Here is a 16,944-nt window from a genome sequence, read left to right on the forward strand (position 1 = left end):
ACTAAAAGGCATACGTCATTTCCTTTATATTACACCGACTCAGACTGATCTTACGGCAACTATGATGGATGAGGTAGGAGGGAAATGATAGTGGCCTTAACCACGGTACAAAAGTCTGGCACAGTAAGTAATTATTAATTAGTGAAGTGATAATTACTTTAGCTATAAAGTATTTAGTTTGCTCTTTCGTAAATCAGTGTATATGGCATCAGCGTGAATTTGCATGAATTCTTGAATGTTATACAATGTGTGCTGGGCGAACCCCCCTACTCTCTAACCAGCTGGACTGGATCAAGATGATATGGCAATTTCAGGATGACTGCGGTTAATTTTGTTGACAGTTTGGCGTGTGGCAGTGGGTAGAGGTAATTTAAGATGCCTCCTACGCTTCATTAGGCTCCATTGTATGAGAGAATGCGGTTATTTAACTTCCTTGATGAAAAAAAAAAAAGTATAACTAGCACAAATTATCGCATGCTTTCTTACGGTATTCCATCTCAGAGTCGTTTGTTAACACCAGTGAAGAGAGCATGGAGTAGTTTAATGCCATTTATAAGAAACATACGGCAGATACAATGCTCACTAGGAAAAATTTTCATATTCTGATTTAGTGCTTTTTATTTGGTCTGTGTACACTGTACGTACATTATACCTTACGAAGGGTGTATACAAAGAAAATCAACATGCAGTCTACTATTCAAAGCAATTGAAACGCAACAAAAGCACTACGTTGGTAATACGGGATTTTGAGCATGCGACTTATTGTGGCAGATAATAATAATAATAATAATAATAATAATAATAATAATAATAATAATAATAATAATAATGGTGTGTGGTCTCCGGCGAGGACTGGTTGCAGATCTTTCGAGTTGACGCCGTATAGGCGACCTGCATGTTTATGAGGATGGGGCAATACTTATGATGAATTCTAATGTTGAAGACGGCACACACACACCCTGCCGCCGAACCATTGGAATTAACCAATGAAGATTAAAATCCCCGACCCGGCCGGGAATTGAACCCGCGATCCTCTGGACCAAAGGCCAGCACGCTAACCATTTAGCCATGGAGCCGGATAATAATAATAATAATAATAATAATAATAATAATAATAATAATAATAATAATAATGATAATTTTTGCTAGGGGCTTTACGTCGCACCAACACAGATAGGTCTTATGGCGACGATGGGATAGGAAAGGCCTAGGAGTTGGAAGGAAGCGGCCGTAGCCTTAATTGAGGTACAACCCCAGCATTTTCCTGGTGTAAAAATGGGAAACCACAGAAAACCATTCTCATGACTGCCGACAGTGGGATTCGAACCCACTATCTCCCGGATGCGACCTCACAGCTGCGCGCTCCTAACAGCACGGCCAACTCGCCCGGTTCTATTTCTTTTAATTGTGATTATTTTTAATAGCTTCGTACATAAAACATTCCTTCAAAATATTTATTTATGAATCAAATTCTAGTTTTCTGTTTACTTGTGAGTATTATTGAAAACTCCGTATATAAGACTAGTTCAAAAATGTATTTGAGAAACAAGCTCTGTTATTGTTCTTTGTTTTTCTATTACACAGCGAAAAATTTACTCCCTATAGCGGACTGTCGTTATATCCGAATTTTTGTAAAAGTCAGGAAAACACCTATACACATTCAAATCGGTATGAAGCGCCAATCAGTTTGTTCAAAACATACGTTTTCAGGGATTATACCCACACAATCAATCAATCAATCAATCAATCAATCAATCAATCAATCAATCAATCAATCAATCAATCAATCAATCAATCACTACTGATGTGCATTTAGGGCAGTCGCCCAGGTGGCAGATTCCCTATCTGTTGTTTTCCTAGCCTTTTCTTAAATGATCGCAAAGAAACTGGAAAATTATTGAACATTTCCCTTGGTAAGTTATTCCAATCCCTAACTCCCCTTCCTTTAAACGAATATTTGCCCCAATTTGTCCTCCTGAATTCCAACTTTATCTTCATATTGTGATCTTGCCTACTTTTAAAGACACCACTCAAACTTATTCGTCTCGTGATGTCCTCCCACGCCATCTCTCCACTGACAGCTTGGAACATACCACTTAATCGAGCAGCTCGTCTCCTTTCTCCCAAGTCTTCCCAACCCAAACTTTGCAACATTTTTGTAACGCTACTCTTTTGTCGGAAATCACCCAGAACAAATCGATTTGTTTTTCTTTGGATTTTTTCCAGTTCTTTAATCAAGTAATCCTGGTGAGGGCCCCATACACTGGAACCATACTCTAGTTGGGGGTCTTACCAGAGACTTATATATATGCCCTCTCCTGTACATGCTTACTACAACCCCTAAACACCCTCACAACCATGTGCAGAGATCTGTACCCTTTATTAACAATCATATTTATGTGATTACCCCAATGAAGATCTTTTCTTATATTAACACCTAGGTACTTACAATGATCCCCAAAAGGAACGTTCACCCCATCAACACAGTAATTAAAACTGAGAGGACTTTTCCTATTTGTGAAACTCACAACCTGACTTTAAACCCCGTTTATCATCATACCATTGCCCACCGTCCATCTCACAACACTATTGAGGTCACCCTGCAGCCGCTCACAATCTTGTAACTTATTTATTACTCTGTACAAAATAATATAAAATATAAACATAACATAAAATATTTGTTTGTGAATATTGTTAATATATAGTAACTTTTGCATTCATAGTTGTTCGTCATTTCACATGCCTGTGTTCATATTAGTCATGCCCCCCCCCCCCTATAATTACCCGAAATCGTCACGAATGGACATGATACGTCACAGCAAGATTGATCAGTGGTAAGTTATTGGACTGAACAATGCTCAAATCCCATTTCTAATTCTGATTACATCGCGTGTGGAGTCGCGAGTACTGGTATAAACTTATTGGCCTTATTATAAATGGAGGCTTATAGGTTTAGGATGTTTAAGTTTGCTTGCTTGTAATGTCATGTAATGTTGTGTTGAAATCTCGTTGATCACTTCAAATGTTGATGGAAGACTTCAAAGCGAGTTGCGTGATGTACATTTTTATTCTCCTGTTATGTTATGAAATACTGCGCACATAACCATATGGTCGGCAAGTGAAATTTCGAAGAGTCCGCTGACTTGTATTTCCGCACGATTGGGTTACGCTCCGACGCTGGAATCCATCATCTCCTTATTTGTCTCAGCCGAAATAAATTAGGATTACACGCATTATTACAGTACAGGCTTCACGAATAGAGACGGACTCGAATGAACAAAATGCTTGTCTAATAACTGTTCTCTTCTTAACTCCCGGAAGTTGTTTCGGTTCCCTTCATAATAATGGGACGTTATGGTCCTATGGCATTGTCATTGGCTTCACATCAAGACTGTTGGGGTTCAAATTCCGGCCAATGCCTGTGGAATTTTTGATATGAAAGTTCACTTCATTGTGGTTTGGATTCGACCGAGTAGCTCCGATTGTAGAATTCAAGTGGACGGGTTCGATTCCAGCTCATCATGTGGAATAGGTGCTAAAATGCGCCAGCTTCGTATCAATAGATTTACTGGGCCGGAGACGAACTGCGGGGCAAAGTCTCCGGCACATTGGTGTCTCCAAAAACTGTAAAAGTAGTTAGTGATACGTAAAAAATATTATTATTACTACTATTATTATTATTATTATTATTATTATTATTATTATTATTATTATTATTATTATTATTATGGTTCGTTTCGGCCTACTAGGGACCACGGGGCTCGTCTTATCTCTTGGCTATGGTCTTCTGCTTTTTCTTGGCCCAGTACGCTTTCATTTTCTGGTTGTCCCTGTACTCTTTTTACTTGTGAGGAACAGTGGGAGGACTCCCTGTAGGATGGCCTGTCGGTATGAGATAGGTCCTTTGAGCTTTTAGGGATCTGTAGTTCCTCTAGGTCTGATTTTACTGAGGTGATCCACTTGGTCTTGGAAGACTTTCCCCTACTTGTCACTGTGAGGATTTCGTTGGTGAGTCTGCAGGGTTTCAGGCGGGTCATGTGTCCGTAGAAAGTCAGTCGCCTTGTCCTCATACATGTATGTCTTCCTGGTGTTCGGAGAGCTCGTTGTTGTGCCTAATCCTGTAGGTGCCATCCTCCTCTTCTATGGGTCCTAGTATCCTCCTCAAGATCTTCCACTCCTTAAGTTCCAGTTCCCTGAGTGGGCCCTTTCGATTCATCAACAGGCACTCAGATGTGTAGAGTACAGAGGGTCTTGCTACTGAGTTGTAGAGCTTTAGATGTAGGTTCTTGGGTAGGTACTTGGTAGTGTAGATGCTTTTACAGGAATGATAAGCCCTCTCTAACTTGGTGCACCTGCTGTCTATGAAAAATTATTATTATTATTATTATTATTATTATTATTATTATTATTATTATTATTATTATTATTATTATTATTATTATTATTAGTATTAGTATTTAAACTAGAGGTCCCTTGGCAATGATCGTGATATCAGCAGTGTTGCACAGTGAAACTGCTTACTTTCTTTTCTCTTCATACTAGACCATTATTTTGTTGTACTCTCGCTGAAGATATTCAACGCTACCAACGCATGCATATCAGACTGTTATTGTCTTCCTGTGGGAGGAGGTATCCTGGAGACGTATATGATTGAGCGGTGACGTAAGGGGTACCTGTTGTAGCGCCGGAATCCCGAACATCCGGCACGAGTTTATTTCTTGTTCGGAACAGCGCTGACACATGTCAAGTGCAGAAGTGTGAAGTTTATTAGACTCATAGGAAAAATTAGAAATGAAGGGGGCTTTGTTTAGCTCGTCATCTTTCCTATTTATAACATTAGGCTCAGCACCTTTGTGTCGAAGATTTACCTGGATGACTGGAGTTTGTGAAATGGCAAGTTTTTAGAATACTGCGTTGGAAATACATGTTTACCGGTATTTTAGTTATGCTAACTTTCTTATAACTTGAGTACAAAAGTTGAGATACTATTAGCACAGTAATAATTAATAATAATAATAATCAAAATAATAATAATACCAACAATGATAATAATACCGTGTATAGCCACCTAAGGGCTGTATGGGCTTTAAAACTTATATTGGTATAGCTTTCAAAAATCTCGCCAGTTTGTCGTAATTTTGTTTCGCAGGTGTTCTGCAACGTGTTGGGAGCCAACACAGAGTTGTCGCATTCATACCCCCTCAAATGCCACTGATCTCAACCGTGATCGAACTCGATATCCTTGGAATAGAACGACAACGACTACCCCATTAATCGGTGGTGTGGTGTGGTGGTGGTGGTGGTGGTGGTGATTATTGTTTTAAGAGGAAGTACAAATAGGCAACCATCCTCTATTTAACATTAATCAGAGAGAAAAATGTAGTAGACCCAATACTTCGAAAAATGAAGCTATCGGCTAAAGAAAGACAAAGCCACGAAGGGCGTGAAAATTAAAGACTCTCTAGGCCTCAAGTGCTCTAATACCATCGGGGTAGGAAAAGAACAAGAGTTGACCAAGGGAGGTCGGATAGGATAAATGAAAGTGAAGAGCCTGGCACAAGGAAGTTGTGACACTTGCACGGAGTGACACTTGCACGGAGATGGAATGTGTTGACACTTGCACGGAAAGCCAAAAATTCCCGGAAATTGCTAAGCATGGCTATTTCAAACAGTGACACTTGCACGGAGGCCCAAGGAGGGTTGGAATGCAGAAACAGGGGAGGGGATTTCAATGCCCTTAAAAAGACTTGAAGTTGATGGCAAACTAAGACCATTCCTAGTTTGAAACTAAGACAATTCCTAGTTTGTGTTGCTTACGCTCAGAAACTGCAGTGAAATTACCCTGGAATATTACAGGATTTGTAAAATCATGTAGGACCTAAATATTGTAAATATATATAAATATTCTGAATCATAATGAATAAAGAAAAAATATAACAATGGAATATCACTGGATAATCATGCAAATATGTTGAATCAGCATTTAAAAAATTCAAAACTTAACGAACTTGCATAAAGTGAAAAAAGTATATCTATGAGGAACGCAAAGAGACTACCTCCCCGTGGTGTTCCCTGGAAACGGCGCTAAGTCGGCTAAATGTCTCTTACGATATATAAAATTGACCAGAAAAACAAACCCCATGGCGCAACAGCCCGTGAAGGGCCTTGGTCCACCAAGTGACCGCTGCTCAGCCCGAAGGCCTGCAGATTACGAGGTGATGTGTGGTCAGCACGACGAATCGTCGCGGTAGTTATTCTTGTCTCTCTACACCAGCGCCGCTATCTCGCTATCAGATAGCTCCTCAATTCTAATCTAATCACCTCGAACCAACCCTCAGATTCTGGTAAAAATCCCTGATCTGGCCGGGAATCGAACCCGGGGCTTCCGGGCAAGAGGCTGGCACGCTACTCCTACACCATGGGGCCGGCAATTATAAAATTCACAGTTACCTCGTTCGAATCAGTCTGTGTGGTACATGTGGAAGAGTAGCTCACGGCGCGGAGGAGTGTACAACTCCGTACAAGTGCACTAACGGCTCTGGTCTTAATTCTCCTCGAGATCGGAACTGTGCATCTAAATTCACTGCCGTGATTACCAGAGCTAGGTTTTTTAATGACATGTCATCTTTTAACTGGTTCTAAATAGACATAGCTAACTTATCATAGTTCCCACATTGTAAAAATGCTAATTACCGAGCAAGTGGCCGTGCGGTTAGGGTCGCGCAGCTGTGAGCTTGCATTTGGGAGATAGTGGTTCAAACCCCACTGTCGGCAGCCCTGAAGATGGTTTTCCGTGGTTTCCCATTTTCACACCAAGCAAATGCTGCGGATGTATCTTAATGAAGGCCACGGCCGCTACCTTCCCAATCTCCCACCTTTCCGTCGCCGAAAACCTTCCATGTGTTAGTGCTACGTACGAATTTATTGTCCGGCTCCATGGCTAAATGGTTAGCGTGCTGGCCTCTAGTCACAGGGGTCTCGGGTTCGATTCCCGGCAGGGTCGGGAAGTTTAACCATAATGGGTTCTGGGTTCATTCCGCTCGCTCGGGGGCTGGGTGTACGACCCGCAGGTCGCCTACGAGAGTCAAATCAAAAAGACCTGCACCTGGCGAGCCGAAGACTATTTTGTACTGTTTGAGTCATTTTCTTACATGTTGAAGAATTACATTTTTTCCATTTTGTATTATTAGGTCATTTTATAAAGTTGTAAGTCATTATGTGGTCATTTTATGGAATTTATTGTCCGGCTCCATGGCTAAATGGTTAGCATGCTGGCCTCTGGTCACAGAGGTCCCGGGTTCGATTCCCGGCAGGGTCGGGAAGTTTAACCATAATAGGTTCTGGGTTCATTCCGCTGGCACAGGGGCTAGGTGTACGACCCGCAGGTCGCCTGCGGTGTCAAATCAAAAAGACCTGCTCCTGGCGAGCCGAAGACTATTTTATACTTTTTGAGCAATTTTCTTACATGTTGAAGCATTTACGCGTGTGGTATTGGATTTCCATTAGAGGCCAGTATTTATGTGCATCTTCGTCAAAGTACCTATCAAATTAGATTAGGTATCCAAAATTTATGTTAGTATGACCGTCCTACTTTTGACTCATGTTAGATAATGAAAGTCTCCGTGCAAGTGTCACCATCCTACTTCTGACTCATCAGGTAGAGTGAAAGGCTCCGTGCAAGTGTCACTCCGTGCAACTGTCACTCCGTGCAAGTGTTCCAACCCCGGCACAAGTTAGTGGAAGCAATGCGAGGACTCAACTAAGGGCCCCGTGGTCGCCAACCCACGCTCCTAAGTTCAGAAACCCTGGGCCCCTTTTAATCTCCTCTTACGACAGGCAGGGGATACCGTGGGTGTTATTCTACCGCCCCCACCCACGGGGGCGGGGCATTAATCGGCTTGTATAGAACAAAGTAATAAGTATTAGGCTGTAAAATATTTTAATGAATTCTTCTTCTTCTTTCCTAGCCTTTTCCGAATTACTAGTGGTTAACACTGCATTTGGGTAAGCCTTGTTTTACGGTCAGATGCCTTACTCACACCAACCCTATGTGGACGAATGTATGCATTACAATGTGTCTGAATGGTGATTGGTAGAAGGATGTGTTTGGTGTAAAAGGAGTGCGTAACGGTCAAAAACGCCCAGTTCCCGAGCCAGAAAAATTAACCATTCACAGTTAAAATTCCTGGCTTGACCGGTAAACGAACCCAGTACCCTCTGAACCAAAGGCCACTACGATGATCTTTAAGCCAAGGAACCAGAACATTTTTGCTACCTATGTAAGAGTGAATTTTGTGCCGGTTATTGTGTTAAGAGCTCAAGGTCATTCGTTCACAATGTCGCTTCTGCTAGTTGCACTTACAATTCAGTGCCGCTGATCGCATAAAAAGTAGGTCTAGTTACCAAGTGTTCTTAATTGAAATAGCTTTCTCTGTTGGACTGACTAAGCACGCTCCTCCAGGGATCAGCTCACTTCCTCATCAACATAATTGCTTAAGGTTCGTAGAAATAAGGCCGGTTATTCCCTTACTCTTATCAGTTACAGAGACTTCTCATTTATGTATACAGATATTCTTCCATACTTGTGACGTTCTGTTCTTGGATTATGTATCTTGTGAGTAACACCTCTAAGAGCTATAGTATCATTTCGTGGTTGAACCTCAGTGAACGACTCTTGCAGCTCTACGCACTGTAGTAGTAATACATTTTTAAGGAGACCATCAAATCTGCACTCGATGGTGGAGCGTTCAGCATGTTCTGCTTGCTTGTAATGAGAGGTGAGTGACAAAACCTGGCTTCGGAGAACAGTGCGTTAAGAGTACCTGAATAAAATCTAGTTCAAACAAAATTCCTAGAAAATGGGGAACAGTGGTTCCTTGGCATCTTAGCGAAGCGGCGGCGTCTCGAATGCCACCTACTGCCTGTGGGGTTAAAAAAAAAGTTTTTAACGCCCTTCATAGTCCTGATTTCTTAAATATTCTCATTCTTTGAGGTTGTTTCTCTTCTACAAGATTCTCTTTTATTTTAGTTTATTGCTTCTGCAGCTAGTCCTTCCGATTATTAGACGGTGAACTTACCATGCTGGAATTTCCTTTTTGGAGACAGATGATAATTAATTGTTGTCAGTTGCTACTCTCCTGCAGACTAGAGGCAGTTTATGAGCGATTTTGAAGTAATTCAGATACCTAGTCTGATATCTTTATAATATTATGGTACATTCTTTAGTTCCTATGGTACAGTAAGGTGCCAAAAATGAGCCAGCCAAAACTTTCCAAGAAATTATACAGCCTGTTTTTTTTTTTTACACAAAATAAGGTTTATCCGAAATATTTTAAGTTAAAAAGGAGGCGGTGAAAACTAATTTCTGATTTTATTGCCACAAAAAGAATTGTTACAGTAGTGTACACGTTTCTCATTTAGGGCCTCGAATTGCTACCTATAGTATTAACATGGAAATCCCATATGCATAATTTTTAGGATTTTGAGTCCAAAATATAATGATCATTTTTATTTTTTCTAGGCTAAATTTATTACTGTGATTAAGATCAGTTGGTAAATAGCTTACTCTTACCTAATCAAACTGTTTCTTTTTAATAACTCTCTGTACATGTGAAAATGTTTTTCTAAATTATGTGCATAATACCAAAAATTATATCATTAACAACTTCTATATTTAAAATGTTCAATAAAACTAAAATGTTAAAAGTTATAATACTCCATAATTGTTGTTCATCCTGTATAGAAATATCTATATTCAAAGAGAGACTATTTTGGTTAATTTGAAATGCACTAAATCAGGAAGAATAGTATTTCCAACAAAGCAAAACGTAATTTCCTTTCCTATAAAAAATTCACTGAATTTTAACATTAAGATCACAATATTTCTATTGTCTAGTCTTTCAGTGTTGTGTTACGTCAGGCGCACCGTTTGAATCTGGTGCCTGAGCAGTAGTGTTCTGTGTAATTCCGTGTGTTGTGTGATCTAGTTTTCACTGGAGTGAGTAAGTTTTAATTAGAGAAGGAAGCTCGTTGTGCATTTTTCGCAGAATGTAGTTGGGAAACCAAAGCGACTGTAAGAAGGAAAATAAGTACTAGAATCTCGGGTAAGTAGTAAGTACTAGTCTTTGGTATGTCGTTAAAGTTTCCGCTGGCTTGACCTTGGGAGACGCTTGACGAACGTAGTTAAATTGCTATACTAATCTGCAATACACGTTCAATGAGACAATAGCATGTGAGAGTAGTGTGTGACTAGGATGGGTTCCCGGAACAGCAAGACGGCTGATGCTGCGGGTGAGTAAGGAAGACGAGATGAATCTCGGGGGCACCGGACGTACCCAATTACATGTCAGTGTCTCGCCCACCTCCTTTAAGCAAGTCTCTTCTCAGATTCGCCGGGTCCATTGTCCGTTGTGGTCGACCGTCTCTCTATCCATGTGTCTTAACGTTTCTTCTCTGTGAGGATCTCATCCGCGAAACTGTCTGTCTCGAGTTCAAATAGAATTGCAAGGATGTGAGAGATTCCACGCGTAAAGTGCATCCATAAATGTGTTCTAAAAGTTGAACAGTTTGTCTACACTGTTCATTTGATCTGTATACGCAGCCTATCCATAAGAGAACGTTCTAGAATTTCATTTTCATCCATTACTTCCTTTCACGAGCGTTTTAAAAAGTGAACTTGTAAAATTTTTTAAAAGGAAAGTGTACCGTGAGAGTCATTAGAACATTTACTGGAGACGAAGTGGCTAGCGGCAATATCTTTGTCCTCGTTCTTTTCTGCGAAATTATAAACGTCAGTGTTGTACATGTTTCTTCGCAGTGTTGTGAAGTTGTTTGCGCTGGTTTTTTTGTGTTGTTGTGCTTCTGTCCTAGTGCTACTAACGCGGCGTGAAGTGTGTGAATTTAAGTGAGTGTTTATTGTCTGGTATTATTAGTGAAAGTCTGTGATAGTATTTAGTGTGATCGTTCTGAGGCAGAATTTTTTTTAAAGACGGTGCACGATTATGAATGAAGATACTCAAAGGTAAGCAAGTTCTCTTACTAAGCAAAATGCTTGGATTGTGCCCATTGTGTATGTATGTTTAGTCCTCTGCCCGAAGGCTGGTTGGATCCTCAACAGCTCCGACATCAGCTGTCATAAATGTCCTAGGCATCACTGAAAAGGTGTACTAGGGAAATGAGGAGTGAGGTAGTTTCCCGTTGCTTTCCTCACTGAGCCAGAAGTTGCTATTACATATCAGTCTGTCAAGCCCACTGACATGCATGCACCAACTGACCCTATGAGCAACATTTTCACACCATTCATACCAGGGACTGGCTGCATAAGGAATGGCATTACTAGCATCACTCATATCTCAGTCACTTTCATTTTGTCAAAGCCAAGGATAAAGCTGAGACAGATCAATGAAAGTAACAATATTGCTCTAGCCCATACCAGAAGACATAGTGCACTGTAAACACTACGTCCTGCCAGCAAAGGCATTTGTACCCATTATACCTATATTTTATCGGATTTAATTTAATGAGGAAGCGGGACCGTGATAAGAGTGGCATAGACACTGCCTTTTCTCTCCAAGGCTGCCACAGTTCGATTTCCGACCAAAAGCATGTGGGAATTTCGAAATGTTACAACCCTGTGGTCTGTGTTCCACATAAACAGTCTCCATTTTTGTAATTTGTTACTGCCATCGTGTTCTTAATATATGGATCGGATTATCTATTTCTTTCTAAAGCCTCTTTGAACCAAAAACAAGTTATTCTTGTCAACGTACCACTATTGCTAAAATTGTTCTTATTGCTTATTTGACCATATTCTCGGCAGAAAATGTATTGGTAGCTTCGCGTGTTCTTCTCACGTACCATGCGAGGGTTCAACTCAAGTCGTTCTATTAATAAGGGCATGATAGTCGAGTGGCATCGATACTGATTCTCACCAATCCCGGCCAATTTTTGAGATGAAAAGCGCCTTTCCATTGGTTCGGATTCGTCGTAAAACTGATCACGATATCAACCAAACCCCATGCCACAGCAGCTCCGAAGGGCCTTGGTCTACCAAGCGACCGCTGCTCAGCCTGAAAGCCTGCAGATTATGAGGTGTCGTGTAGTCCACATGACGAATTCTCTTGGCCGTTATTCTTGGCTTTCTAGTCCGGACCCGCTATCTCATCGTCAGATAGCTCCTTAATTTTAATCGCTTGGGCTGAATGGACCTCGAACCAGTCCTCACATCCAGGTAAAAATCCCTGACCTGGCCGGGAATAGAACTCGAGGCCTCCGGGTAAGAGGAAGGCATGCTATCCCTACACCACGAGACTCACGTTATCAACAGTCACGTAAAACAAACTTGCTTAAATTGTAGATCCCTTTTACTGAGGTGTAGTCAGTAGGATGTATAATACACAGTCCCGCATTGTTTTACATAAACTTGCTCAATGAAATTGCGGGAATGAAATCTTACCTAGTTTGTTGGACCTTAAGTACCTATACTAGATTCAAGCCGATATTACACATACACACTGGAAAAGAGACCACAGTAATGTGGTTGTCACATGACCTACTAGGTACGAAGTTAAACAGGCATGCTTGGTTGGATCTTATAAAAAGTCGGCGTTGCAGAACCTGTTAACTACACCAGGCAAGTAACTATTTTAAGTCGTTCCGTTATGATCGAGCTCCTTATTGAATACCTAGACTTAAATCTTACTTAAATCTTAGTCTTTTAACGTTGGAATGTACTTACGAGCAGTGGTACTAGTGTCCCCAGTGGGTTTCGTAGGAGAAAGTTGTGAACTAAGCCATAATTGGTGCAGGTAGGTTCACTTGTTGCTGGGCTGGCCTCAGGCCGCGGGTCAAGGGTCAGAGGCCGTATTACAAGCATCGCTCGGTCACGCGTAAGACTCGAGGTCACTTTTTAAAGCTAACTCAATTTGTTGAAGCTGGGGACAAGGGGGAAACATGAGACAATACAGCTTGGAGGGAATGATTGAGAGCCGTACCATCTGTTATATTTGTATCCTCCTTGTCATAGGACAGGGCGATCGTTGGGTTTGAGGTCGACAATACAGTCGACCAATATGCATATTACAAGCCCCATTTCTTGCACAGGTTAATGAATTAGGCATGTTACTGTATGAAAACAAAATGTTTTAATAATAAGTAGGGTTTGTATACAGTAATGTGTTATACGTACTTCAACAATGTATACGCCTAATTCGTGGCAAACTTCTTCACCCGTTTGTTGTTAAGGCTATTATTAATTGACTTAAGTGAAAATACACGAGATGTTAATATTTTCATAACTACAGGTCCTACCAAAAGTTTAAGGACACCTGCACATTTCACGAACATGATTCCTGTCCTTAAAATGTTGGTTTCACGCTCATGAGTTCTTTTACAGGGAAGTAGTACCGGTACATATTTAGAGGAACCTTTGCTGAAATTGTCATTATAATATCACTCTTTGAAGTTACTATGTTTTAAATGTATCACAGTTGGAAATAAAATAGCTATTATTTAATACGTGAGGAGATCTGGACAGTATAATATGAGGATTATATTAATAACCATTGTTGTGGAGAAATACACTTACCTGAACAACATTTATAATTATAATAGAAGAACTGAATATGTTTCTATTTAAAAATATCTCCCGATCCAGAGCTCGCAAGAGAACAACAGGAAGTGGTAAAGAAAAAACATTCCTTGAACTTGGCTGGACAGGAGGCCCCTGAACCTACAGAGATCGGTTTTGTGTTGTATTGGAGATGTCCCGCTACAACGTAACACACAAATGATCTCGGTAGCTTGAGGGGTCTCCTGTCCATCCAAGGTCAAGGAATGTTTGTTTTTCACCACTTTCTGTAGTTCTGTTGCGAGCTATAAAAGAGGGGATATTCTTAAATGGAAATATATTCTCTTTCTCTATTACAATTATAAATATTCTATGGATATCTTTGTTTCTCCACAACAAAAATTGTAATTCCCATATTGTACTGTCGAGATCTCCTCAAGTATTAAAAAAATAGCTATTTTCTTTCCAGTTATTATAAACAAGAACTTCAATAACTTCGAAACAAAGTGCAATATTTTAATGAAAATTTCAGAAAATTTTCCTCTAAATACGCCCTAGTTCACTGTAAACAATCGTATGCCTGAGACGAAAAGTTTAAGGACAGGAATCATGTTCATGAAATATGCAGGTGTCCTTAAGCTTTTGGTAGGACCTGTAAAAACCACTCCCAGTTAAGCATTTCTGGCTTTCACGGAATTCCGAGCCTTACTTTGTGAGAGTTTCGTAACCAATGGTAGTATTACTGCGACCAGCACCGCATCAGTGAAATCTTCATCAGGAGTTCGTCGATTGTATGTGGAAAGACAATTAATTAATCGAGGATATCCATGCAGAATGGCGTCCTATCGATGTAGGGGTAGCGTGCCTACCTCTTACCTGGAGGGCCCGGGTTCGATTCTCGGCCATGTCAGGGATTTTTACTTGGATCTGAGAGATGGTTCGCGGTCCACTCAGCCTACGTGATTACAGTTGAGGAGCTATCAGATGGTGAGTTGACGGCCTCCGTCTAGAAAGCCAAGAATAACGGCCGAGAGGATTCGTCGTGCTGACCACATGACACTTCATAATCTGCAGGCCTTCAGGCTGAGTAGCGGTCGCTTGGTGGGCCATGGCCCTTCGGCCCGTTGCGCCGTTGTGTTTGATTTGGGTCCACGCAAACCAAGCATCAGTAGCATGTTGTCCGGCTTCATGGCTGAATGGTTAGCGTACTGGCCTTTGGTCACAGGGGTCCCGGATTAGATTCCCGCCAGGGTCGGGAATTTTAACCATAATTGGTTAACTTCTCTGGCACGGGGGCTGGGTGTATGTGTCGTCTTCATCATCATGATTCGCCATAAGACCTATCTGTGTCGGTGCGACGTAAAGCCCCTAGCATCATCATGCCATCCTCATTACGATGCACAGGTCGCCTACGGAAGTCAGACCAAAAGACCTGCATCTGGCGAGCCGAACTTGTCCTCGGACATTCCCGGCAAAAAAGAAAAAAAGAAAAGCCATACGCCATTTCATTTCGGTCACATGTTAACTTCACTTGCGTCAGAAAGCGAGCACATCGGATGCTAGGATGAGGATGTGTGAGGGAACACTGGAGAAGAGAACCTGTGGGGTAAACCCAGAAGATGTTGGCGTGACTGCTGACAGAGGACCTGTTAGTTAGCGGGGTGACTGGCATTTAATGCTACAAGATAGAGTAGGCGAGCTGTAGCGAATGGCTGATCGTAACCTTAAAATTAGTGGTAGTTGTCCTTTACAGATAATAACTTCTCATCCTGCATTTCAGATTTCTGATGGGAGTAGACAATCTGGTGGACTGCATTAACCTAGTAACTTTTGAGACCAAACCTACTGCAGCAATTTATGAAAAAACAAGATGAAGTAGATATTGTTCTTGATCTTTCATAATTCCTTTGTTGATGCCTGAAGGCACCATGAAAACTACAGTGCTCGCCACCTGTGGTTTTCTTGATTTAAACCTGAACTTAACGAATGAATACAACCTTTCTACTACCCACAGCGTCCCACTACTGGGAAGACCGTTATTCATCAGACATCTTAATTATCTGGGAGAAAATAGGGGAGTAATAATACTGGACCTCCTGTTGATAGCCTGGCCTAATATGAAGAACAATATTTCGATGATTAGCGCACCCTGAAGATGCATCACACGTCATCAGATTAAAAAGAAAAATCTCCTACGCGTGAATAATAATAATAATGATAATTTTCTTCGTTTCCAAACTTCCTTCATTTTCTGAGAATGTTGTTCATTTTCCTCTTGAGTCCATTTTCTTCCAGTTGTTAATTTCTTTTCTTCTGAAATCCTGCCTTTCGTGTTACTTCTCTGAAACGTGTTCTATTTTTTATCGTATCTATTTTAATTGCAGCGTTTTTCATATCCTTTTCAATTTCAATAAATCACGTTGGCTTGGATTTGTAACTATTCAATAAGTTGAAGATTTGTTTAGTTAGTCTATTGTTATTCATTCTATAAATGTGTCCAAAAAACTGGAGTCTTCTTTTCCTCATTACAGTTGTCAGTTTTTAACATTTAAATATACCTCTCTGTTTGATCGTAGTCTAAATGCGGCACTGTTGTTTCTTACAGGTCCCAGTATTTTTCTCAAAATTCTCAAAAGTAAAATGCAAGGAAAAGTAACAAAGTTGATTTATCGTACCCTCAAAATGGTTATTCGAAGATGAAGAAGAATGATAATAGTTTTCAACTGTGCTCTCGAGAGTTTCATCCGGAATGGAGACATGTTCTCCAGTCTGAAGGAATTACTAATGGAGTTGAAATGGGACGAACTCGTAATGGCATCAGTATTGATTGCCTTGCTTTTGCAGATAATCTCGCTCTCCTTACTTCCTCTCTTGAATTAGCTACTCAACAAATCAGTTACCTGCATGAATGCGCTGTTAATATTGGCCTCAAAATCTCCTATATCAAAACCCAAAACCCACTTCATTTCAAACATGTTCTACCACATCTTCTGACTACCCATGTTAAGTGGAAAGATTCAAATATTCTGGTGAATTGATTGAATCCGACAATTCTGAGAAGTTCGCCATCTTAATTCGTGTCAATAAATTTGAAACAGCCTTCCGATTCACTCAAAACATATATAACAAAAAGGTTATCTCTCGAAATGAAAAAAAATCACCTGAAGCATTATATGCAGCAGAATGTTTAAGACTTCGAAAACATAGCCTACTTGTAAAACTAGCAATTAAGTAAAGAAGGATTTTCCGAAAAAATCTTGGTCCCAACCTCAAAGATGGTGTTTACAGACTTCGGAGCAACTTAGAAATATACGCCCACACCGAAAAGATATCAAGCATTATCCGGAAAAAAAGGATAACTTTTTACGCTCACCTCT

At 40.6% G+C, this 16,944-nt stretch overlaps 1 protein-coding gene across 1 annotated transcript in view; it reads left to right on the top strand.

Moving 5' to 3' along the window:
- Window positions 1-10,253: 10,253 nt before the first annotated feature.
- GEFmeso (Guanine nucleotide exchange factor in mesoderm) overlaps window positions 10,254-16,944 on the top strand; it is a 199,584-nt gene continuing 192,893 nt past the window's right edge. Inside the window, exon 1 of the mRNA XM_068226715.1 lies at window positions 10,254-10,290. Coding sequence (XP_068082816.1) covers window positions 10,254-10,290 — 37 coding nt within the window. The remainder of the gene's footprint in view (window positions 10,291-16,944) is intronic.

Source organism: Anabrus simplex, chromosome 1 (genome assembly GCF_040414725.1).
Source record: "Anabrus simplex isolate iqAnaSimp1 chromosome 1, ASM4041472v1, whole genome shotgun sequence".
Classification (NCBI taxonomy): domain Eukaryota; kingdom Metazoa; phylum Arthropoda; class Insecta; order Orthoptera; family Tettigoniidae; genus Anabrus; species Anabrus simplex.